Source organism: Argiope bruennichi, chromosome X2 (assembly GCF_947563725.1).
Source record: "Argiope bruennichi chromosome X2, qqArgBrue1.1, whole genome shotgun sequence".
NCBI classification, from domain to species: domain Eukaryota; kingdom Metazoa; phylum Arthropoda; class Arachnida; order Araneae; family Araneidae; genus Argiope; species Argiope bruennichi.
Genome location: NC_079163.1, coordinates 66,329,567 through 66,357,394, shown reverse-complemented (window position 1 = coordinate 66,357,394; position 27,828 = coordinate 66,329,567). Strand labels below are relative to the sequence as shown.

The 27,828-nt window shown below is 31.1% G+C and overlaps 1 protein-coding gene across 3 annotated transcripts in view; it reads left to right on the top strand.

The window, feature by feature from the left end:
* LOC129960988 (BTB/POZ domain-containing protein 10-like) overlaps window positions 1-27,828 on the top strand; it is a 78,144-nt gene that overhangs the window by 32,272 nt on the left and 18,044 nt on the right. For 2 of the 3 annotated variants that reach the window (XM_056074776.1, XM_056074775.1), the window contains exons 3-4: window positions 21,203-21,331; window positions 26,379-26,597. In XM_056074776.1, the coding sequence (XP_055930751.1) occupies window positions 21,203-21,331; window positions 26,379-26,597 (348 nt within the window). Of the gene's footprint in view, window positions 1-512; window positions 1,034-21,202; window positions 21,332-26,378; window positions 26,598-27,828 lie in introns of those variants that run through there. The other variant, XM_056074777.1, reaches the window with a different exon arrangement.

Genomic DNA, 27,828 nt, shown 5'->3' with positions numbered 1-27,828 from the left:
AGGCTAAAAAATAAATCAATTCGTGTACCCAAATGACATATAAATTGAAGAAAAAGTTAATGGTTTTATTGAAGTCTTATTAATGGTAGAGAAATTCGGAAATCAATTGTTTATGTGTTCGTTTCTATTTTTCCTTTCCTTTTCCGAAATAGTCTTTTATTTGGATTTATTTTTGTAATTATTTCACTTGATTTTTCTTTAACTACCTGTTTTTTAATGATATCTTTATTTTTCTTGTTTAAAATTAATTATTAGAAAAGAATGATTGTTCTGCGAATTTTTCAACCTGAGATTTAATACTGTTAAAATGCTGTTTCTGAACCGTCCCAGCAGCTGGCGCTGTCGTCACTTCTCCTTTCCCATTTCTGAGGAACTCTTGCAAAATACCGCTCATCTCTCTCCCTAGATCCAGGGTTGCATGAGCTCCCTGCAGCTATGGCTCGACGCATCAAATGGTAGCATGTGGGAGCGCTCTGGTTCCCACCCGTTGCCTTTATTGAAGTAATCCCTATTTTATTTTAAATTTATATTCAAATTGGTGCTCGGAATGAGCCATGATACTTGGCGTTAATATCTTTTGGGGGCAGTTGAGATGAAGGAGCTTTTCGTTCACCGTCCATTCGGTTGTTTGTAGATGCTGCTTCTATTCTTGGATATGCATTTCCAAACTATTGAGCTTACTCTAGTTTGTAGTCCTCTTAATTGAGTGGTATCGGCATCCGATGGACCGTCCACGGCCCCCAATTCCTGTTATCCAAGATACAAGTTTCATAGAAGAAAACATCATTCTAAATATCCCACCTCCCCCAATCGTTTATGAGTTTGGCGTTGAGGAGTGTTATCTCCATCCGAGGGGAAGATGCAGACCCTGTTCACCAAATCCCCCAAAAAAATCGTGCATATCGATCAAGTCATTTATTTTGATACTTATTGCAATATGTGTAGTTGGCTTTATTGTATTTTCCCCTCTTTTACATTACTTCCTGTGATGTTAGATGGATCTTCTTCGCAAACACGGCCTTCTCTTTTGCAGGTAAGAATATTTTTTTTTTGTCTTATATATTAAAATGTTGCATGCAAATAGAAATATTTCATCAATATTCATTTTATAGATCATAATCTGAATGACTCTTTTTAAAATATTGCAGAAGGTTATTATTTATATTTACGTTTAGTTAACTTTTGTTTTTTAAGAGCACAAATTTATTAACCTCTTCAGGATGGTGGCACAAATTTCCTTCAAGTTAAAAGTATTTATTGTATTTATTAAATAATAATTTATTGTACTTTTTAATATAAGTACTTATTAAATAAATAAATTGTAACTAAGGGACATTTAAATAATTTCTTCATATTCCTGAATCGATTAAGAAAACTAATGATCTTTATTTATCAATTAACATTTTTAAACAATCTTTTTTCATCATATCTGAAGGAATCTTGCTATAAATGCGAGAAACGTCCAACAAATTCTTTTTTGATTTTCAGACTTTTCGGCATTTCATTTTTCCCCCTCCAATAATTATATATCATGTAGAGAAATTAATTTTTCCTCTTAGAATATTTTATGGAGTTTCAATTAATTAATTAATTTAATCCTTTTGAAATGGATACCAACTGGAATCGTTTTAATAAATGATACTTTATAAAAAGAAAACGATTCATATTTGTTATTCGTGATTATGGTAATTTGTATGTTAAAAATATCCCCTTTATGATTGTAGTAATTGCTATAAAATATTGTGTTGATTTCCAGAGAATCACTAAATTGAAGTTTCACAAAATATTTTATTTGTAACATCATAACGCGAATTTTCAGTTTCAAAGTTTGCTTCCTTATTCTGTTTTTAAAAGAATTGTTTTAGCTTTTGATCTCCATACATGCTAATTTTTCAAGCGACAGGAAAAAATCTTTTAATTCTCAGAAAATAACTCACAGAAATTTCACTGTCAGTTTGCTTGCATTTAAGAGAAAGGTATGTCTTTTCTCGCTAAGTCATGTCCGTTCCATTTTTCAATCCCTCCGGGTGATATGACAAGTTGCTGACACACTGGTTGGTACAATAATGCCATTATTGTTGTTTGAGCTATACCTCTGTGTGCAGGATATCATGAGTTTCTGATCGCCCCTCAGAAACCGATTCAGTCATTTAATTCACCTCTGACGCTTAGGCATGATATAGGTAAATTTTATTATAATCTCATTTTTCATTGGTTATCTGAAAAACAAATTTTTATTGAGTGTTAGACAACTGTTTTCTTTCTAGTCCTTAGAAGACGCTAGGAAAATCAAATAATGTAAGATGTTCAAAGTATATTTTTAGGTATTTATTTCAAGATTTCATAAAATAATTAACATTTTTATTTTAATACAAACGGTTGTTATTTAAACTGACGAGCATAAGATTAGAATATTTTATTATTTAATGATCTTATTATTTAAAGATCGAAACTTTATATGTGAATTTTTATGATAATCATAACTCGGTGCATTCATTCTCATTAGGTACTTTACGCTGAGTATCATTCTATATTCAGTTAAAAATTATCAGAAAAACTTAAAAGGATTAGTTTTTAGATAAGAGTTCTTATAAGAAAATTTGTACTTAGTTTCGCCATTGATGGCTTTTAGAAACCAAAACTACAAAAATTCTATACTGTGTTAAAACGCTTCTGCTACTCTAAAAAATATCGACTCTATAAATTTAAGAAAGGTTTTAATATTCAAATCCAGCTCTTATTGATTTGGATATGCAAATAGTTTTAAGATTTTGTATTTCTAGACTGAGATAAAAATATTATCATGGTATATGTTTTCTTGTTTTTAATATACCTTGTGCATGCTGCGATTGTTAAAATTTGCATTATCTTTAAGTATCAGTTAGCCATATATTATTTTAAATGTTGGATAGAACGTAAGTATGTCAAATGGCCGGCAAAAGTATCAGATTTTATATATGGATGAAAAAATCAGTGGACATAAGTGAATTTTATCGTGACACTTAGCTTTCAGATTTGTCGGGAAGAAAAATTTATCAACTAAGACAAGGAAAGAAAATTATTTTTAAATGTGCATTGAAAAAATCCAGAATAATTTCATATAATTAGCATATAAAATAATCAGAACGTAAAAGGGACATTCAAACTACCATGATTACTTATAAGGCATTATCAGAAAAGATGAAAAATACTGGAACTAACTGTTTCTTCTAGATTCATTTTTCCCTTCAGAAAAAAAACATACTTGGTTATTCTGTCTTTTGTCCGTATTTTTTGGCGCAACAGGTATTTAATTCCGTTAGTCTGTATCTGCCATTCATAAAATTGTCTATTTTGATTTAAGTAAGTAAAAATGAATTAATAAGTAAGTTATTAAGTAATCCGAAATATGTATATGACGTTACACATTTAAACTCGATAATTCTAACATGTCTGTATCATTTCTTGCTGCGAAGCTATGATGAACTAGGAGCGATCATATCAACCACCTGATGCTATTAAATGTTCATTTCAGTAATGTAAAAACAAGAACCTAAATATTTTATTTATTGGATGTTTATCTTTATTAGTTTATTTTTAAAAGTGTACAGTTACTTTCCGATTATGATGTATATGTAATGTTTTCGCGTGTTATTTTGTGGACGAAATTAGTAGAGATTGAAATGGCGCAGAATGTGTTGACGAATGGATTTGAATCGGCTGAAAATATACTGTAAAGAAAACCAAAATATCGGCCATGCTCGTAGGTGGGCCATCCAACTCAAAGGCAGCGGAAATGTTCAGAGGTGAAAAATGTCATTTCCCACTTTTTTTTTTTTTTGAAAATAGAAATATTATTCAAATTTAGTTATAAAGAATAACCTTTGTATTAAATTTTTTTTATAACTACCATTTTTTAAATTACCCCTACGTCTTATTTATTAGTTATGTTCCACCTCATCATAGCATTATTTTCTCTCAGCCTGGTCGCTTCAAACTTAATGAAGTTAGAAATCGAAATGTTGCTTTAGAGAATAGAGAAATGATTATTATCAGCTGATTCATCCTTTTTGGTAATAATTAGACTGCCATATTGCTGATCATTTCCGCTCACTATCTATTTAGTTTTTGGTTTTTGACTTTTTACTGATACCTGTAAGCTCCGTCATCTGCTATTCTTCAATAACAAGTGTATTATTACAAGATTTATGCCCATAATAAAATACATAGAATAGAAAACGGCTTGATATTTTCATTTCATATAACTTTTATTATTTAAGACGAATGTATGAGCTGCAATGATAAAATAACAAATGCATTTTTAAAATCATCTGCTCATTTTCAATTAAAAATAAATGATGACTGCATGCCCTAAAATGTTTTTGATGAATTTCTTGATACGAAGTTCTGTGTCGATGTTTGTTCCTCATTTAAAATTGATGATGAGTAAGATATGAAGATGAATGATGGTTGATTAGAACTGAAAGATTTAACTGATCAAAAGGCTGTTTTCTTATTTTGTCTTATACATATCTTTCAGCACTTTTACTGGCAGGATATATTTATTTTTTAAAATAAAGTATTGTTGATGAATTTGAAATAAACTAAAAATAAGTAATGATAAGAAATTTAGTCGATCTGGTGATTGGAGGTAGATCTAAATTATGAAATTCACTTTTAGGGAACATTAAATTTTTGTTGCCATCTGATTTTGTATATTTGTTATTAATTTTTAGATTTTCCTACTACGTAAATTTTGTTGATTTAGGAAAAATATCATAATAAATTCCATTAATAGCAAAAGTGCTAAGTATGTAAAAAAAAAATTCTAGCAAAAACATATTAGTAAAAAAGAAAAAACTATATATGTAATGATAGAAGTGTGATAGGATAATGAGCAATTAATTAAATATATTTTTGTAACTTTTTGTGGCTGGAACAAATTTATTTCTTTATATATTCAAATCAGAGCAACCAAGAAAGAAATCTTGATTTATTTTTTTTGGTCCATAATATTAAAGTTGCGCTTTAAAAACGACTTCTCTGCTGGAGTTCAGCTCTATTTTGCTGACTGATTTAGTTTGAGAAGTTCTTACGGCTAATAACCATTTGACTGCTGCTCAGTATTTGACAATGAATAATTAATCAAGTAATAGTTAAATAATCTCATTGAATTCTAGAACAGGTATAAATTTCATAAGAATTCTTGATATAATTGCATAATGAACAGTAAATGCAGACAGCTCTTTCATCTAAAAGGCATCATAATGCTATATCTTATATATATATAATTTTAAAATCGTTTCGAAATTTTTTAGTAAAATTTTGCTAGCCTTGTTTAAGATATTTTTAACTACAAAAGAGTTTTAAAAAGAAATTCGAACAGTTGTGTGAAAATTTTGATACTTTAAAAAAATATAAAATCAGTATGCATTCCATTGACCTCGTCTGGACTTGAATCAACTTGTTGAGGGGCCGTAGAACTGATGTTCTTGGGGAGCCCTACTCTGAAGTAATCACAGATAATGGACATTTCGATTTGTCAGTCATTGAGCTCTAAAAATAGAATTTCAAATGCTTTTACACATTTTAATATTTTCGTCAATAATTGCTTTTATAACTACTATATTACTTACTTTTTAATAAATAATTTAAGTAATCTGTTTAAATAATTCAGATATATTAACCAGCTCCTAGGTATATTAATTCCAAAATGTTTATATATAATTGGTTAGACTTAATTTCTACTCCTCATCCCGTCATAATATTTTTTGAAGAATATGAGGATTGTATATAAGAAAAAAATTGGGATGGGGTATTGTTTTGGTATTTGCCTGGGGTGCCATTTTATGTAAATATGCTGTGAATTATACCAATTCAATAAATTGTTTAAGAGTCTCATTGTCAGATATATTTGGTTTTAACTGATAGTTCCAGTTTGTCTCATTGTTGGATATACTTCTTGGTTTTAATTGATAGTCCCAGTTTGTTTCTAGACTGAAGCGAATTGCACTGTGTATTTGTTTAGATGCTTTTCTAAAGCTTTTCTTTTAAGCAAGAATATGACATTGTCTGAAACTCTTGCTCTAGTGCTAATAAGTTTAAAAGGGTTTCTTTTTTAAAAATCTCAGATACAAATTTCATACTAAGACCTTTCTTTTAGTAATTAAAGAAAAAAATCATTTCTTCAGATATAAATAACCCTATTAATTCTTATTGTTAAATGTTCTGATACTGTTTATTAATTTATCTAAAGATTCCAATTTTATTTCGCATTTCATCTACTTTGGACCTTCTTTCGATCTTATTTTAACTATTTTAAATTCGGTTTTCGATTTTCCTCGAAGTTTTCTCAAGATTAATTTACCTTTGTTTTTCATACTTTCAATTTTCAGTTATAATTCTGTTACTCAGTTATAGGTTGATTCATATTCTTAAAACTCATCTTCATAATTGCATAATTTAAATCACTTGTAGTTGTTTTATCAATAATAATTGCACTTATTTCCGAGGCAGTAAGCCTCACATTTCCTTTCGGAAAGAGAAAGTTCGGGAATGTTAAAACGTTACCAACCGTTACAAAGGAATCAACGTTTTTTGAAATTCTTGACAATCTTAAAGTTAATCATTTTAGAAATTCTCTTTTAAGAAAAATAATAATTCTGATTGTAAAATTCAAATGTCTTTTCTTGAGGCTTGTTCAGCCAGCTCATTTCGGTGGTCACAAAATGGAGATTTTACACGATGCGGAACGGAAAAAGTCTTATTATAGCGTACCCACCGCGTATAGAAAGGAAGTAGAGCATTAGGTCCAGGAATTAATGGATTTAAAATTAGAGCCACATGAATCTAAAGTTGACCATACATTGGTGTATATAGTTAAAAAGGATTTCACGTTATAGATGTTAATTGATTTTCGGCCGTCACGCAGTTTTTTTTATGAAGATATGCAAGAGTTAATTATTATTTAATAGGCAACATATTGGTTAACCAGTTTAAATATTTTAAAAGTCTAATGGCAAATCAAAATGGACGAAGACAGTAAACTTTAATGGTATTTATCCCTCATAATGTTGAGGATAATCGGAAACCTGTGCCTTTTGATTTCGCAGAGATGCTCGGTACTTTTCAACGTGGGATGAACCATGAAATAAAGTCCTATTTTGAATGTATTCAAACCTCCATAGATATCATCCAGCGTCATCCAATCATATAGTTGAATTCTGGTGTTTCATTTTTCGTTCGAAAACGCCTTTGGGAGTCAGTACTAACCCCTTTTCGAGTTCCGCTTTACTTTGTTTGTTTGTTTTTTAAATTATTTTCTGGTAAGCCTAACAGCAATGAAATTCTTATAGATGTATATTGAATTTGTGGTAAAGTATCAATAATTTCCAAAATTCGTGTCTGATTTTTTTTTAAATGTTTACCAATATAAAGATTAAAAAAAATTATCTTTACGACGAAATAAAATTTTGAGATTGAAACCGAAAATTAACACAGTTTTTGACTCTAAGGTACAATAGCATTATAACGATCGAAATAGATGCTCCAGAATTTATCACCTTTTCTCCTAACGATTCATGACACGTGCTGGACCATTCATCACCCACTCAGAATGGGGAAAGTATCAATTGTTTCGGAAAATGAATAATTATAAGAAATTTCCGGCTCAGCTTTTGTCGTAGAACTGTACTAGATCGCCGCAAAATTACTTTGGCTGTCCTAGAGCAACTGTCGATTTCCGAGTTGTGCAATATGTGATAGTGTAGGTGTGTAGTTCGATTCGTTTGCTAACGACAAAAGCGGGTTTTGAGGTAGTTTAGGTGAAGAAAGTGAATAAAATTAGAAATCTGACAAATGTATAGAAATTTCACCATGCTTACAGTTAACATTCGTCAAAAACTATATGTATTACATTTCTGTATCCTGCGTATAATTTCGCTAAAATCGTGCTTTCAAAGTGTAAAAAATGCATATTGATACTGCGGGGATTTTAACCTGTCTTTCATAAGTTGGTTTGTTATGATTTCAAGGGTGTGCCGTTTAAAAGGCATGGGGGTAATAATTGTATATTGAAAAACCTTTTCATGGTAATAAGTAAAATGTGGTTTAAATCGAAGTTAGGAATGATTCTCCCAAGTCAAATGCAATAATTTAGTTTGAAATAAATACCTCACCAGTGAAAGGCGACAAATGTTGCATTAATTAACGCGCTTGAATTATAATAATGCACGTGGGAAAGAAAAAAAGTACTTAAAAAGTACTGTCTTTCTTTTTTTTTTCTTTTTTTTTGGAGGAGCAGAAATATAATATTATTCTCGGCAATAATTAATAATTGTTCTAAACTTATACATAAAATAAATCTGGCTGGTGAAATTTCTCAACTTTTTTCCTTTCTTTCTTTAACTTAAAATTTTTAAAGTTTTATAATGGGAAAGTAATATTAATTATGAAAATATTTTTTTAAAGTTTTATTAATAAATTATTGTAATTTTTTTAGATTTCTGATCATAAAACGTTAATAGGGTAAAATAGCAAATAGAGCTGCTTTTGTTAAACTTTGGCAACTGTAAATAAATTCTACGTCTTTGATCTTATAGTAAGTGTCTTATAATCGTGGATTTGTTTTAAGTAAACATTTTTTGAATCATCGCATGTTGCAGCATATGCAAGGTGTGAAGGGAGGTTTTATTACTTTATTTTTAAAAAAAAGTTTCAGCAGGCTTAATTTAAACCAGAGAAGTTCAGAGCCGTAGAACTAATGTAGTAATAATTTGCATCTCAATTTATATCAATTAATTTATGAGCTGCTTCCCTTTTTATTTTTTTAAACATGGGGGGAATAAATAATTTGAATAACATTGCAATAATAATTTTAATAACTTGAAAGATCAAATTAATATTGACAGTTAGGAAAAAAGATTGCGTAACTTTAAATATTTCTGCCATTTGACAAGATTGGATCCTAATAGTGTCGCTACTGTGTGGAAAATTTCTAGAAGTGTGAATGGTAGCTTTCAGATGCAACTCTGTTGAATGGCGCATCTTTAACATGAGAAATCCTTTATATAAGCAAAACTAACTTTTGTCGTTCACTAATAGAGATAGCTTCTAAATAATAACCAAGGCCAGACTGACACTTTACTATCTGGAAAGCTCATTTACAGTTTTTAATTTAATGTGCAATAGTTTGTTTTTGATGGATATGAGCACTTAGTACATCTTCCAACATTAACCTTGCACTTCACAATGAAAGCGTAAATTAGACTTATTTATAATCTTTTTAATATAATCTTTGAACCACATTTTTTAATTCAAAGTTACTCTTCAAATGAAATAGCTAGCATTAAAAAGATGATTTTCCACGGAATTTCTTCGTGCCATTTTAAATAATTCCTTTTAGAATCTTTTTGTACTTTTATGCATGGAAAGACTAATTGTTTTATTTAATTCCATAGGTCGTGTTAAAGCTGGTTTAATGTAAATAATTGCTAGTGCGTTCTACGTATCTTGTTGCGTCAACGATCTTAAATTACTCTTGATTCTTTTCACCTACGGTTTAGTACTCTAATGCTGAAGAATTCTGTCTAGCGTTCCAAAAATTTCTTAATAAAATGTGAACATTTATATAACTTGTTTGTAGCCCTTTCTCATGGTAATTTGTGTTTGTACTTGGGAATGAGAAACTATTGTTCAAGACTTAACTTTGCAATCTCTGTAGGATTATATTCCAATGTCACTCCTAAGGCAAGTTCTGAGACTGGAGATTTCCAGAGCTTGCAACTGTCTTCTCTTGTTAGGCCCCATGATAGGCAGAAATAAGGGGAGGGGGTACTAAATTAAGAGAATGTTATGGCTTCCCTGAATTTTAGCGGAGATGAATTCGAACTCCTCCTGAATAGGAGTACCATGGTTTTGACTGAGTTTTCATATCAAGAAAGAAAAATGACTTGTTTAATGCCGTATCAGTAATATTTATTCATGAGACAATCAATAAAAAATGTAGAAATGGTTATATCTTTATTGAAATCTTATCTCAACAGCAGGCACAAACCACAACGAAAAATGAAAAACATCTGCACTTCCGAAATAATTGTTGCCGTGCATTCTAATTTAAATCAATAGAAAGGTGCAATATCTGAATCAGAGCTATAAAATGACATTGAAAGTGAAATACGTGACGATTTGAAGAGCCAAAGTGTTAAAATATTTAAAAGGGTGCGTTCAAAATAGAAGGGTTGTTGTTGCCAATGAAACATCTAATTATTACTTTTAATTTATCATCATTCTCAAAATTTGTACTCATTGCCATTCTTGATTGTTCTGCCAGATTCTATTCTGTACTCCAAATCCTTTTTTCTGCTTAAGTGTCAAAGTTTGAACACACTGTGTAAGTGTATCGTATTATACTGGTGTGTGCGGAATATTCTTTGCCAGGACATGTCTATCAGAGATGGTTTGTTAAAGTGTACTAACAGTACATTATCCACACACAAGGAATTTCTATTGTATTTTATTTTCAAAAATATTTTGTTCATTCACACATTAAATACGATTTCAAACGAATAAAATTTTATGATTTAAAAAGAAAATAATTTTAAAAGAATTTTTCTTCTCTCTCTCTCTTGGTTCCCATTCACTCTTTTAGTGATTCAAATGTAATCGTAAGCAGAGCAGAATCTGTTTCATTTATTGATTTTTTCCCCTTCGTTTATCGTTTTCCCCCATTTACCATTTTTTTAAAAATCTTCATCTAAAGCAAAGTTGAAAAGCATGCTTTGTTCCATTATAGCTTCTTTTTTTTTATTCCTCCCAACAAATTCTTTGGTAAGGAGGGTCTTTTTGTAAAATACCCCCCACCCCTCCTCCCAATGAGAGCAAAAATCATGTTCTGAAAGCTTTTTCTTACATATGTCAAAAACTATTTGATGAGAATGAATAAAATTTGAAACAGTGGTACTTTATTGCTCGCTTCTGCGATTGACATCTCAATTGTTGAGGGTTCCTGCAAAGAATTTTTAATCTTCGGCATTTAAAAGTTTATAAAAATATAAAATATGCTTCCATATTTTTAAAATTGCATAGCTTTTGTCTTGTTTATTATTTTAAAGTAGAGAAATTTTATCTTGAAATTTATTGATAAAATGGTAAATCTGATTTAACATTAGATATGTCTGATTTCTGTTATTTAGCACTCATCAATCGCTTACTCAAAATTACAAAATTTTCTATCTATTCGAGCTATTTTAATTTGGAGAATTTGAACATTAAGATGATCCGTTGCATGAAAAAACATTTCACACACTGTAAAGAACATATTTCTACAACGATAAGCAACTGACTCTCATGACATGAGTTGAAATTTTCTAAGAAAGTACGGTGTAGTTCCTGTATGTTGTAAGATCTGTTTTGACTCGCCATCAGGAAACTCGAATAAAATGGTGCAAAAGTTTCTCATTGTGGAGCAAGGGATGCTCAAACTGAGAAGGGAAATTTGTACTCGATTTTTTACTGTTAAAAAAAACGATTCAGTGGATTGAATCAGCTGGTTTCCGTAGAAAGCCAGTAATTACTGAAACAATTAAGATTCATAGGATACTCCCCCGTCTGCAATTTTGAGCGTCACAATGACTCATACATTGGTAGTTTGAAGTCTTATGAACTGAACAGTTCTTTCTTCGGAGCTCGATTTTTTCCGTGTTATAACTCGCCTATTATCCGAACTCATTTCGTTTTTATGAATTTGAGATCAAACTAAATTAAAGAACTATTTTTTTTTTAAATTCATTCGAATTTTTTTTTTTTAAATGTATATTGAGTGTATTCTTTTAAACATTAGCTTACCTAAAATAATGACTCCAACAAGGGACGAATATCCAATTTTAGTAGTAAAAAACTTTTTACGGCATTTTGTTTCTATTCTTTACATATTATCTTCCTTTACTGATTGTTTTGAGGGTTAGTGACTTGGACAAGTTTTTAAAAGTCTTAAATTGCACAGCCGCACAAAAAATCAAAATGGCATACAGCAACATTCGTCTTTAAAGTGTCTTTACATTTGATTTTTTTACTGTATTATAAAATTATAGTATTATTTTTTTTCTTCATATGGCATAAATATAGATTTTTAATTTCAAAAATGTCAGTTATTTCAATTTGATTCAAATATATATATATATATATATAAAATATGTATATTATGTTAGATAATCGCTGTATCTATCTAAAAGTTGATTTTTTGGTTGCTGAGACATCAAATCTTTGACGAAAGAATTTGATAAATACGGTAGTCCAAAAACCCAATGCATCCATTTACCTACATCTGATTTTCAATCCTTATAATGTTGCGTCAAGCGTAATTTTTTTTATTGTTCTCCGTCATGCTTTTGTTGCATGAAAACAACATAATATAATATCGGATTTCGAAAACGCCTTTTATTGTATTATGAATGGCAACCTCTATGTCAGCAAATAGAATTTCTAGATTTAAGTCCAAATTTAATATTTTGCACTACTCGATTACAATAACTTATGTCAGAGTTAGTCGATTTATTTGGACAAAAGGAAAAAAACCAACCATCTTTTCTAAGTTTCCTGTACATGTTTTTTCGATTATATTCAATATGAGCTCGATTAAACTTCTCCATTTGATGTACGGGAGCATCGCATATTGTTTTTCGAATTAGTTTCGAAAGTTTTTCCTTCAACTCATCACAAGCTTTCCGGTTAAGGGAATTTGATATTCTTTGTCTGTCCACATTTTAAGAGATTCGTGATTATGCTTCAGAAGAGATTCCACAATAACTGTACTGTTGTAGTCCAAGTCCCTTCCAAGCACTTTATTGTAAATTTTACTTGCCACACATTTGAAAATTGTACAAGAATGTACTGATTTTGGTTATCTTCAAATAATACGACGACAAGCTGTTAATTACTGAACCTCATTGCGGCAATGGCTGTTATTATTTATTAAGCAAAATCGCGATGAAATTTTATTTTCATGAAGTCATATTTTAAAACTGCAATTTTCAATATGATAATAATATATGGATTTTAAGGAATAAATAGAACTGCTTTTTTTTTAATCATGTGCAGTATGATGTGCAAACGCATTGCTAAGAATGATCTATGTTGTTTTGCAGCATTTTTATTATTTTTGATCATGAGTTACGGTGTCAAACTGCCAACAGCCAAGGATTCGTGTATAAAAGATGATTGTCTATTTAGAACTCCCTGGAATTTATTGTTGCGCATTACCCATTATCCGTTCTTCTTGTTCCGTTATCATAGTTGGTTGTAACTTTTTTTTCTCAATCTCAACATGCAAACGTAGAGTCCAAAACGTAATTATTAAAGAAGATAGGTGCCATGTACCTTGGGTTTGAGGGACATGCAACTTACATGTGTCTATTTCATTCTCCCTGTACGACTTACCGATTTTGAAACAAGTGTGGATTTGAGGTGCGGGCAACGTACTTGTGTCCTTTACTTTTAATATGTGTTATTTTGATAAATGAATCAACGGCCACTTCCGATGAAATTGGGTTTCATCTTCTCTCCCACTTCTGGCAGTCATTGTATTTTAGATAGAAGCTGGATTTGATTTTGACAGCCTTTGTCGGCACTTCATGACACTCGATTGAGACGCTATTGCCATTGCTAATAAAAAGCCTTCTTAAATGACAGGTTGATTTCACACTTACATCAGCGGTCAGTTATAGTGAAATTTTCTACACGTGAGAGAAGTAGAAACATCTTATAATATGAGCATCGTCAATTCGGACCATGGATCAGATTCATTGTATGCGGCAATTGATAAAATCCGATATTAAAAAGAAAACTCCAGTGCTTTTTTTCCCTGGGTCTGTTTTCACTAAATCCGATCAACAAGTATGCCAGCACCTTTGGTAAGATGCGATTTGACCATTGGTAAGCTTTATCGGTAACCGTTTATTGATAACGAATATGATGATTACTCTTTGCTTTTTTTTTAATTCATTCTATTCGGAGCCGATACTGATTGCTTCGCTCCTTATTTAGATACTTATAATCCACAACATTTCACTTGTAAATATGCGATATCTCAAATGACAGTGCGTTTTTTTCTTCATGGTCTGTCAGACATTATATTTAAAGACGACACATTTCCAAATCAAATAATATGCTTTGCTTAATTTTAAAGTTTGCGATTGCGCATATCCGCTATTTCAGTATTTGTGTTGAATTAATAGCGAAATTAAAACAGGATTCTATCGTATCTGATTTTTGTAAAAAATTTTTGTCTTAATACTTTCGATTAAAAATAAAAATATTAAGATTTACAAATTTTTCAATATCTGTTTTATCGTGTTCGAAAAAACTAAAAGAATTTTTTTTTGAGATAATCAATAAAATTTTAATAATTATCAGTTTTTTTAAAAAATGAAAAAATTGTAATGATTTTTTTTCAGAATATTGCTTTAATTCCAAATTGGCAATTTTGTTTCATTTCAATTATTTTAACATCATGGAATATAAAAGACTCGGAAGTGATTAAAGCAGACGTACTTTTTGGTGGTTATTGTATTTTACTTTATAATACTTCCAAGTATTTTCCAATTTTTGCATTTTTTTTAGAGTAATTCATTCATTCATCTGCTCCTCCTGTAGTTTCTTCTGAACAATTGTGTTGCAAAGGTTAGGTCAAATCGATGAAATCAGGTGCTGATTTTCGTGACATTTGCGCCATCTCGTGATGTTACTGCAATTTATGTCCGATAAATATTCTCTCACGAGTCTATGTCGATGTTTGTTTTCGGGGAAACTCTTTTTTCAGGTGCAATATGTTTTTTACATTACATTTGCCATTTGCAATGACTTCCATTTTCTTTCTATTTCCACTGATATGTATTTGAAAATCACCTACTATACTTCTAATAAAATTAGTGCTGCTGATGCAATAAATGTAGTGATTTTCAAATTATAATAAGTAAAGCTATAAAACCGTACTTTCAATTCCTTGACCTTAACACTTATACGCCTAAGTGGGCTAATATGAAATAGAGTATAAGATGTAAAGTCAAAATGAGAGGCTCAATGAAGATTTAATATTTAATGGAAGTTAGTTGATTATTTACATTGTATATTATAATGTTCTATGGTTACGAAAAATTGCCACCAATCACTGATGTTTGAGTAAAAAAAAAAGTGAATGCCAGAGAAGAGATCATATGTTCAGTTCGTGATGAATAAGAGTAGTTTTTGTATAGGGTTTCCAACAATTAAATTTTGGCGTCCTTTTTTATTACTTTTAGAATTAAAACACAATTTTCATGCTTATGTTTTTAAGTTCATATTTCAGAGAAATTTAGTGAGTTATTGTCTATTCTCAGATATGGAAGTCCTTCGCACTTTTGTGCATGCACCAAGTAGCGTTGATTTTACGAAAACAGAAGTGCGATGAAAATTGGAGGATATATTTATTTAGCAATAATATTAACCGTAATAATTAGCGAAATTAGGTGACGAGCCAATCGTGGATAATCTGCAAATTGAATTAGCCGTATGAACAATATATACGTTAAGTGTAGAATTAAAATAAAATAGTACGGTACAAAATTTTAAATCGGGTGGAGGCTGAAAGATCTGTCATGAAGAAAATCAAGATTTAGCAGAGAAATGCGTCTATATCGGAAATGCACTCAACTTATTCCTTGTGTTTTACCCCTCTGCGTAGTAAAATCGTCCGAAAGTGATAGTATCGGGCTTCTGAAGTGAATAATGCCGAAATAGTATTTAATACTTAAGTATACCATATTTTTAATTCTAATGCAAAATTGTTACATCAAATTAAATGGGTGTTGTTATAGTGAAATACTTGGTGCATTTATCTTTTATCTCAATAATAATTTTCGTTTATGTAGATTGCTTCCAGTTTATTTTTCGAACTCTGCATGGAGGATTATATCTATCTTAAAAAGAATGTTTTACTTTATACAAGGCGCCTATAATTTTCGAGTCATACGATGAGTCTAACCTTTATTCAGACATTTAACCGAACAGTTGAGTTGATTCGAATTTAGTATTTCTGCTTTACGGTGTGGTGAATATTTGATCCTGTCAAACATTATCCAATGTTTGACTGTTTGAGTGGGCTAGTTGATGGTGGGAGAAGTAGGTGTAGTTACTGCCCCATTGATGATATTGTTTGTTCTAATTTGTTAATTTAAAAAATGAGATGTAAGAATGATTATTTACTTAATTAGCAGTTGCGAAATGATCCATATCTTGTAATCGTAAGCTCAGACAAACGAATGTTCGAAAGTTTCTTAAATTTATGTGTGAAAGACAGACAGACAGACAGACAGGCAGAGGAACATCTTCCAATGCGAATGTTCGTTGTTTTCCATGAAAAGCACATGGGTCACACGGTGATAAAACAATAGATCATATGTTGGAAGGTGTTGACTTTACTTTGCTGTGTGTTCATATGCATCACTGCAAATTGCGCGATGTGTCCTGTCTGCTATGAACACTTATCGCATTGATGTTATATTATTCTATGTTTGCACAGATAGTAAAGATCTTTTTTTGATATGTATTCTTGCTTCTCGGTGGCATGTTTTTCAATTTGTAAGATCATAAAAATAGCCTTTGTTCTGCGAATAGAATCTTTATTTCCGGAGACATAGGACAAATAATTTATTTAACTATTCGAATGTTGCTGCACTTCCTTTTTATTTGAAGTTAAAATCAGAATGGATCCTATTCATGCGCATTTTTAATGATGTGTTGCAAGCAGGGAGTGAGTGAATAAATGATGTTGGCCCGTTTGATATCCCTATATTATTTTATGTAAAGGATGAAATATTACGTAAATATGGAATATCATTATTTGATCTAATTTTAAAAATTGCAAACAATATTTTTTAACTTTTATTTTATTCTCTCTATTTTTGAAAGACGTCTAAACCATCTTCCAGTTCTAAAAGATAAGGAATGTATAAAATTTCATCGCGATGAAAAGTTTATGCTCGTATATTTGTGAAACATTTAAGGACAAATAATCTTAATAAATATACTGTCATAAAGTTGGCAATCGTGACTTGTTGCCAATTATATTTCAGTAGAAAGGTAGTTTGTATTCTCCTGTACAGGGAGAGCTCTGGTACAACGATGAAAAAATTTAAAAATGTTAAAAAAAAAAAAAAAAAAAAAGCAACTTTAAAAGGTGTCATTTTGTCACCATAAAGAGATCACTACCAGTCCGTGGAAGACATTACTTAACAATTGTGTCGTCAAGTTTCATATTTATTGTGGCTTGGAGTCGTTATAAATATGTCTTATTTACTTATTACTATTATATAACAACATTATTATTATATTTATATTTACATATTTAATAAAATTAGTATGATTTTTATATTCAAGCTTTGTTTACTTATGTTTGTAATCTTTTTTTCAAGGAATTGAAATATTAATGAAGTAGCGGCATAATAATTTTCTTACTATTATTAATTGTAGTGTAATGAAATAATTTTAGGTATGCAATAAAAATGCTTTAATAAAATTTTTCAAACAAAACTTGCATAAAAACATTTTAAATAAGTTGGTTTCTAAGTTGGTGAAACATATTCAGCAATTATTGATGGCACTTTATATTTAAAATTGAATACTTAATTAGTTAATACCTAATTTAATTCATTTCGCAACGCGTAGCTCTACAATCAAAAACTCTATCTTGTTGGTTCTTATTTTTCTCTAAATGCCTTTAAATGTGCTGATAAAGTGCTTATTTTCTAAGATAAAAGTTAAGTAACCCTGCATAAAATTAGCATATGTTTGATTTTATTCTGACTTTTATATTTTATCTAACTGAAAAATTTCCTAATTTATTTTAATATTATATATTAGCACCTATCAAGAATTTAAGCAATTGAATTGTAAATATTTTTTCCAGTTCTATGCTGAATTTTTATTTTATGGTGATTCATCATTTTATGGATGTAAACCACTTCAATTTATATGTGAGCTTGTTTTCTATAAGAAATTATTGGAATGTTAATATTGTGATTAGTAATTTTCTCTGCTGTTTCTTTTCTTTGAGGAAGAATGCTTCACGCAGCCGGGAAGGGATTGGAGAAACACTGTGTATCAGTCTAAACATTCTTATTACTATCCTAAATTTCAATTCATTTTTATTTTATATCAATTTAATCTGTTTAGTAAATTATTTAGAGGATATGCAATATTTTACGATTTTTCTAGAGATTATTTCCCGTTGTTTCATTTTATGGATATTTGCAATTATCGATTTATATTTATTACTATTTTTATACATCGAGAATATTTTCACTTACATTATCCATCTATTATCTTAATTTTATCTTTTTTTTAAAAGTTCTAACTATGTTGCACATTTTTAAAGGGAAATATATAATATTGTAGTGCGGGCATCGTTGAATATAATTACTCTCGTTACTTTTAATATTAGATATATTTTATTTTCACATGATATTATGACTTAGTAAAAATTTCGCCCATGACCATTTAGAGAGTATTGCGCCTGGAGATGTGCATTTCATTGACAACGTCAGATCAATGCTAAAATCTTAAGGAGTACATTAAACCCTTTGAAGTGACTTCTTTTTTGTGATTGTATGATGAGCGATGCCAGAATAAAGCTGGTGGCTCTTTTTTTTTTTTTTTTTTTTTTTTTTCCCTTCACCGCGACTGTACATTATGTAAGAATCAATCTTGCAGGATGTAATAATTGTTCTTGAAACATAGGAAAGGAATAATTCTCTTTGCGTAAGATTCGAATATTTGAGAAAATAAGATTTCATTTCTGTTACCATTTCCTCGCTCGACAAAATATTGATCTCCAGGGGAAAGAGGAAAATGGAAGGAGCTGATTCTAAAATTGTGAAATGTTATTCGAAGTTCTTTAACCCATTTCTATTCTCTAGACATCTTGAGCAACAGTAATTGATCCCTAGAAGTCTGGGGATAGAGATTTAATGTTATTTCTTTTATTATTATTATTGTTATTCTGAATTATAATATAAAATATTTTATCATGTTCGACAGTCTTGAATTAATATTTCACCGAAATTGAATTTCTTATCTGATACAATTTGTGGAAATTTAAAAATAGTAATATTTTAAAACTTATCAACTTAATATCGATCGATGTACTAATATTTTAAAGAAAATGCAAAAGTGGACAGCAAATTTGAAAAACAGAAAATTTGAAAAATTCAATTTTTGATATCTGTATTTTGATCTCAATTTATGTAGCGTAATACATAGTATGCAATTACAAATTTATCAAAATTTCTATATTATATAGCGCCTCCATCAGAAACAGACACGCACATGCACACAGAAAGGTGGAACAAGTGTATAATAATCATATATATGCAAATTTTTTAGATAGAAGCTTGAAATTTGTATGAGCATAGATGAATGTCAGAGAAATCTTTATCCTATGGATACTTTTTATAATATTGGGGCAGTATAAAAATGTAAAATTGTAATTAATTTATGTAACTTTTTTATTACCAACCTCTGCAGAAACCAATACAACTATGAACCGTATTTAAACGAACCGTATAAAACAAACTTAAAATTCAAAGAGTTTTTTTCCGTGACTTCGACCACGACTCTGCTGCTTCAAAAATTATGCTTACATTTAAAATTCGAAATCCATTGGGGGTTTCCCCGCACAAGTTCGAATCTTGTCGCCTTTAATTTTAGGCATAAATTTTAAGTAATAGATTTGAAAAAAAAAAATTTTTTTAACTCATATTTTAAATAATAATATTAAAAGATTATTTGCAATTATATTGTTATTGAAAAATGCAATTCAAAATAAAATGCAAAAGTACAAAATATAAATCGTGACTTTCACCCGTTGAATCAGGAACATTTTTTTAACACCAATCACTTTTTGAAGAATCACAAAAGGCGATTTTGAGCACTGGACTGGCATTGGAGACTACTGGATAGTGACAGATGGTGACTATTATTTGTAATGATAATATAACACACAAGTGACATTTTGGAAAACTAGATCATTCTGCACAGGGCAGGAGCTTCAACTTCTTGAAGATTTAATAAGGAGCACAAACATAAGGGATTATTGAACAGCAGAGCAGGAATATCGGAAGAGGTCTCAAGTTACGGTAGGCACCATCGTCAGTGCGGTCAGGAATGATGTGACCGAAACAGAAGGCAAAGGTTATTGCATCGGCTGGCGTGAAACGGCGTGGCCGGAGGAGGACGGTAGAGATGAAACTTTGGGTGCAAGGAACTTCAGCGTTGTGGAACGGCGTGGCCAAAGGAGGAAGGCAGCGAAGCGGGTCGAAAAGTATCAGTGTCGTAAGGAACTGTTGCATCATTCATTTTCCTTTCCTCTTCCGCGGATTTAATTTTAATTCTTTTAATTCATTTGAAAATTCTGGCACAGAAAACTATCCTGTCGACTATTTAATGTAAGCATATAATTTTTGAAGCAGAAGGCAATTTCGAAGACAGTGAAGAGACTTTCCATTTTTTAACTTCGTTTTATTTCCGTCCCGGGAGACATGATTTTTTGCACAAGCAGAAGCAACGAGCGCAACACAGAACGACACAACTCGAAATGAGGAAAAAGCTGATGGAAATTTTATCCCTGTGAAATATATACTGTGAGATTTTAATAAGAATTTCTAACACGTGTCAATCACAAGTAAGGGAATCATAGTGATCTTTTAAGAGAATGTGCTTATTTGGATAGTATTTTATTTCTTCACTCGGAGTGTGGGAACCGCTGACTAAAGCATTTTCACAGAGATATTGTTGCATTAATTAAATAGGAAAAGTGCAATGGGATCAAGAAAGAAGAGAATATTTTAGAATGAAGTTAATGTGGGCTAATTTAAGACAAAACTTTGGAAATAATTATAATTGAAATTCGAGTTTAAAATATCATTACACACGCACGCGCACGCACGCACACACACACACACACACACACACACACACACACACACACACACATATATAGGATTAAAGAAGAGTGAGAGTGAAAGAAAGAAAGAAATACTATATTAAAGTAAGTACGAAGGAGAGTAAGCTCATTTCCTGTACCAGAAAATGATAAAACACCCACACGCAATTATTTTTACCAAGAATTGCACCATTCTGAAAATATTCATTTTTTTTCTATTTTCACAGTTCTGAAGTCTTGTGTTTGTTGTAGGTTTAGTAGCTGCCCAAAGTTAAAACCATGTCTTGTGAGTCGCCATCCTCTTGAATCCTCTACTTCTTCTAGCAGTGGCAGCTCCCGAGATTCTCCACCTTTGATCCAATCGGAGGGAAGCGAAAACAGGTAATTCCTTTTTCCAACCATCTAGTAAGCTCATTTCGTAGTTAGATTGTCTATGTTTCATTCTTTCAGTTTTATTTAAATACCAATAGTTTCTGTATTTTATAATTTTTCAACTTGTATATAATTTTACTATATAATTTTTCAACTGTTACGAGTATAAATACAATAACAGCTTAAAACTCACTGAATTCATTTCTGTTTCTGCCCGACGTAAAGGGAGAATTATGTGATCGGCAGTTTGCAAAGAATGCTGAGATTCGGGTTACGGTTACCTCTTTCTTTGAAGATGTACCAAAAGAATTTAGATAGATCGTGCTCAGGAATGGGGGAAGGGTGTTTGTGTCTCAAAATTTCAAACCGGTATTTCGATATGGACAAAAAATGCCAGTATTCTGACAGACAACAATTCTTGCAAACTTTTTTATCTATAAAATTTGTTGGATCTTCACTGATAAGATGGCGCCTTGAAAGAGTTAATATTGTCACGCTTATAAAGGTCCAGTTTTGTTTTAAATCAGTGCAACTGTGTGCCAGTGTTTATTCATTGCTGTGCATTGCCCCCCCCTTTTGTTCATTTTATTCTGCATTTTAACTGTGTTCTTTAATCGTTGTTGTTGTTTGTAATAAATCGTTTGTTTGTTTGTATTTGATCTTTGAAATTCATAGATTCAAATTGTGCAAAATCATTTCGTAGATTACTTTAATTTTTCACACTTTTATTCTTATCTGAATTACCTGATGATCCGCTCTATCGTTAGCTTACAAGTTCGCTTACTCGCTTCCGTCGATGTCGAACGGCTATGTAGCGTTGCTTGGAAATAGACTTTGGATCATGTATTTCTGATAAACTATACACTCTGTGATAAAATAAACAATGCATAGAATTATTCTTTGTTTCAGAAACGTCATTGAGATTTCATGAGCAAATAGAAGGCAAACGCCTGTGCAGTTGACAGCAAATGAAATCTTGACATAGAAATCTGCCTTATAATCACTGAAATTTTCTTTTAGAAATTAGCATATTCTGAGACAAATGTGTCTATTTAATGAAAATTTAGTTTGATTGATAATCAAGTTCGTTCGCTCAGTTTTAAAGTTTTCATGAGATTACTTTAAATATATCATTGAAAACAGATATAATGTGAGATTGTTTCTGTTGTTCTGTAAAGCGTGAGATCAGTTAGGGTAATTGGGAATTTTCTGGAATCTGGCATTTTTATCTATTTAAAACATTCTTATGAGAACGATAATAAGTGTATAATTTATGGTACTGCATATAAATGTTCTCAAAGGCTCTATAAACAATGCGTTTTTTACAAATTTATTAATTATTCAGTCTTAAGTTATAATGTTCATAATTACCCTGGTATGCTTCCAATTACTCCAAAAAATAGGGGGGCAGGAATGTTGGCAGCATGTTATTTTGGTTTCTGATCATAGTTACGAGCTATTTGAAGCGAATGTATTTGTAATAAACCCTGCAATAATTCTACGTACGCTTCAAAAAGAGTATTGTCTGTGCATAACATTTCCCGCTTTACTACAATATAAATTCATAAATTATACTACAAACTGCTTCATATCTCGAATTACAGGTATCACTGAGTCATGGATCCGAAAACATTTTACGGCATAGCATACACACCTACGTTCTGGATGTTGAACCTGTGTACCAAATTTTATCTATCTAGTTCTTTACATTTTGTAGTTATTGAATTCACTTGTACTCGAACATGAGGACAGACAGACTTCCTGTAAATAGATTTCATTCAAAATTTAATTGAAATTTACAGATTTGGTTTTAAGTTCGTTTACCAAGTTTCATGCGTCTAGCTCGATGCGTTTTTAAGTTATCGTGTTCAGAAACAGACAGGCTTAGTGCCAAAACTGACGAACTCACGGAGATCGGAAATTTGGCAGTTCGTCAAAATCTCGAGTTGGAATTTTTTGATGATTACAATATTTTCTACTTATACGAGAAAAAAAGCTTGGATATATTCCTGTGCTTGATACCGAAGTACCGCTTTCTTTCTCCTTATCATCCATTTATATCCTTGCATATTGCAATAAGGGGCGCTTTTTAGATCGTATGATAACAGGCAGTGGGAAGGGGATTTCATATAACCATGCTCAGTGCAAAAAAAAAAAACTTGAAAAAAGCAGGTAGGTGAAATTGCAGAATCTGTCGCGAAGGCTGCTGTGCACCCTTTAAAATTTTCGTTGTGTATTTGGTGGAACACGGTCGGAGTTATTCATTTCCAGCGAAACGATCACGTTAGATAAGTACGGCGAACAATTCACTGGACTCGATGAAAAAACGTCTGGTCCTAACTAACAGAAAGGATTTAATCTTTCACCACGATAACGCCAAACCACATGTTGCATCACAAACGTTCAGAAAATGAATTAAAATATTTGAATTATGGATTAAAATATTATTCAGTTATGCATTAAAATATTTGAAAGAAGTCATTAATATCATCCTTTCTACGAGCGCTGCAAATTTTGAGAAGAAACAATATATAAAATAAAATTCTTTCACTTAAAAAAAAATTTTTTTTTTCTGTTTTTAAATTTACTAGTAAGAAATCCAATTATAATTTTTTAACATTAATTGAATGAAAAGAATTCTCTTGATAATACAAATTTCGTTCCACTTTAGTATTATACTAAAAATATTTCTAATCTGCATTAAAACCATTATTTTTTTAGATATTCAGATCAAACCGGCTTAGTGAAAAATTCATTTTTCTTAATTTTTTTTTTCTGGAACAACTTTATTGGAAAATATTCAAAATAAAGAAGAGCTGGGTGGAGCAGATTTTTTTTTTCCCCCTCTTGAGAAATTATCTTATTCTGTCATTTTCTAATAACAAACAAAATTCAGCATTTTTTTCGAAGTCAAAATTTGAAAATAACAAATTCCAGGAAACTTGATTTCCTAACTCTAACTGACATATGTTGGAGTTATTCACATCTGTTATCGAATATCATATTAAATCATTCCTAATGTTAAGTGGAACTCTGTTGCTATCTCTTGTTCCCATAACCCCTGGTGCACTTTGCCCACAGCCATCTTTGGGCATCCAATGGTGACATTTCCATGGTGCACATGCTACTTTCGTGGTCCAGAATCCTACACGCAGAGATGAGTTGTTTGGGACAGTAAAATTGTCGACTTGTCAAAAAACATGCCTTTATGCTATCTAATTTACAGATGTATTTGTTCTATGGAGAATAATATCATTTTCAATTTACTTTATTTTGAAAGTGTATCATGTACTCAGAAAAGCTTAGAAAATAATGAGATTGCAGAAAAATGTAAAACTTGAAAAGTATTAAAAAATAAAATGTAAAAATGGAAGAAAAATTTATGAACGTTCTTTTAACTCAGAAAATTATATGAAGGTAGGCGATATCGGGGCAAGTTGATGAGTGGTGCAAGACAAATCAAAGCTTTGTTTATGTTTATATTATTCAAATTTCACCATGCTGCGAATACTTCTAACGCTCTACACTGTTATACACTAAAAAGACATTGCCGCTATTTCATTTATTGCTAGATGATGTTCAGGTATTTTGTTTTTTAACTTTAAAAATCTTCAATGTAAGATGTTGGAGATTTACGCAACGAATGTGACAAAACCTCAAAATCATTTATTTTTACAACAACACAAATACGATGACACTGCGTAAATTAATTAAAAAGGACATGAAGGAAGTTTGGTAACAACATCGGAAGGCTTCTCAAACATGAAGAATGCATGACATAAACATCTACCATTAGATGTATCCGCAGCTTTCACAGCTTATATAGTAGCAGATTCTACTTTAAGATAAAGGGATTTAAGAAGGGAAAATGTGTATTTAGTATACATATCTAATAATTTCCCCTCTCAATGCTTATTTCACAATACCCATAAAAAATTTATACTCTTCTGACAGTTATAGATAAATGTAATAGTAAGAATTAAACAGTAAATATAAATATACAAGGTGATTCCAAATTCAAAATACATGGGTGGTAGATAACATGCGAATAATATTCACATGAAATTAAAATTGTAGACAAATTATTATTTGTAGATATTGGGAAATCCAATTAAATTACAACATATCTTATGCTTATTAGTATTTAAGCTTTTGATTGAAACATCAGCAGGCATTTCGTCAGAAAATAAATATTTTGAATCAAATATACCATTTTCACAGATTTCACGCACAAAATGATGAAGAATATGCTTTGAGAAAAGAAAACTAATGTGACAATAAAGAAATTAAATGGAATGCGACGAGCACAAATGTTGTATTTTCACTTGACAACCTTTGTTGTTATATACTGGCAATTTCAAAATTGATTATCATTTTGTAAAGAAGATGTCTGATAATCTTGAATATTCAGTGTAATGTGAAAGCTGAAATCAAATATGGAGTATTTCCTTTTGCAGAATTCGAATTTTATTAGAAGTATGACAGAGAAAAATAATACGGTTTTCAAGTTGACAAAGATTTTCTTCAATTTTGGGTATTATCATAATTATATTCTAAAAAAATTTCTTGTTTGCACTTGATGAAAAGATTGAGAGAATTAATTATAACAATGCTGATAAAATCACGATAATAGCACGTTGAAAATTAATATGCATTGCGCATATAATTCAAAATATAATAAACAGGAATTTTAACTTCATTTGAAAAAAATGCTTAATTTTCATAATATTTATTTCTTTATTTCACTCCATAATCAACTGCAGACTGAAACTGCAAAATCTCTTTAAAAACTGCCATTTGCAATTATTCACAATCTTGCTATATAATCTACTACAGGCTTTCTGAAGTTTACCTACATTCTGCTGGAAACAACCAGCCATAGAAAGATCAAACACTTGGGAGCGTTCCTAAGTATATCAAATTTATAGTCGTCTGGCTTTGAACCATGGGAATACATGCCATAAGAAATACCTCGTGAAACTAAAAGTGTGTGAATAAATTAATTTGATAAAAGGCCATGTATTTCTGTTTTTAATATATCTATTTTATTTTACAGGCACCATCCACACATTGGAGTAGTTCGGAACCATTTTAAAGAGTATTCCTGCAGTTGCTCAGCTGAATGCTGCAATCATCAGATGTCTTATTCTTCCCTCCACCAGGGAGTCGTTACTCCACCGGCAAATGATGAACGAATAACTCTTGTGGTAGAAAATACACGCATAATAGTTGATCCTGCATTATTTGCCGCTCACCCTGACACCATGCTAGGAAGGTAAAAGTATTCCATCTTATTTAATTTTAGTAACTTTTTCTGTTTAAATGGATTTTATGAAACTACGCTCTATTATATGATTAAAGCTGATATTACTAAATTTATTAAATCTGAAATACCATTTCCATTCTCATTTTATTGGAACTGGAAAGGGAGAAAATTGGAAATTTATAAGTATGGTAGCTTTTCTATTTTAACTGGTATGTTGAATCGGCGCCCGATTATCGATTTCGTCATCTTTTCTTTTAATAGTTTTTTCGTCATAGATATTAATTTTAATCATACTAAATTATTGGCTTACTTGTTCACTACACTTAAATCGTTTCAAAAACGATGATATGAGAGACGATTTCCTCATCTTTCGCAACGACCATCTGGTTGGAAAATGAATAAAGTTTTCTCAAAAGTTCATAGAAGGCTGGTCATTTCCTCTTTTATCGAATCCGGGATTTCCTATTTTCCAATACTTTTAATAAATACTGACATTTTTTCTTTCAGTTTGTCTGTTGATCTATATTATTTCCCTGTTCTTGATGCTCTCAGGGACACGTCTTCAGGGGCTTCACGATTTCGAAGTTACCCTAGTGATCTGGTCTGCCTTTCAGATTTTCCTCTGTTTATCCTCATGCTTTCTGCTTTATTTCTTCCTTCCTTTGCTTGCCGTCGAGGGCGTTTTCCTTGAGAAGCTGTCGCTGCTCTGTTTGCGTCTTGCTTCTCATGAACAAGCAGAATCCCCACGTGTTGTTCGGCATAGCGACCCATTAAACTGGTGATGCACTATGGTCCCAGGTGTATCAGTCGGTCGGTAGCTGGTCACCTGATTAGTTAGTCTGCTAGAGATCAAGAAAAGAAGTCATTTCTTGGGTTTGGCGTTAAGAGTGGTCCCTGAACCCGGAGATGACTCTGAGAGTGTAAGTTCTGCTAGCACTATGGTAAGCGTCGAGGCTGGGGATGTTCAGAGTCGGTGGCTATCTGGCTCAACTCTTTCGTGATCTCAAAGCATTTTCTATGAGAATGCAGTACTCATTAATGAAAAGAATTCATTAAATACAGTTTGATAAATTTGATATAAATACTTAATCGCTTTGTTTTCATGCTCATTTTTTATTAAAAATATTGAAAAATTTGACAAGAAAACGAGAGAAAATTTTCAATCGCGTAAAACCTTCTCCATATTTATTCGCATCTGGTAACATTTGCGGCTCGTGCATTGTAACAATTAGAATACCGT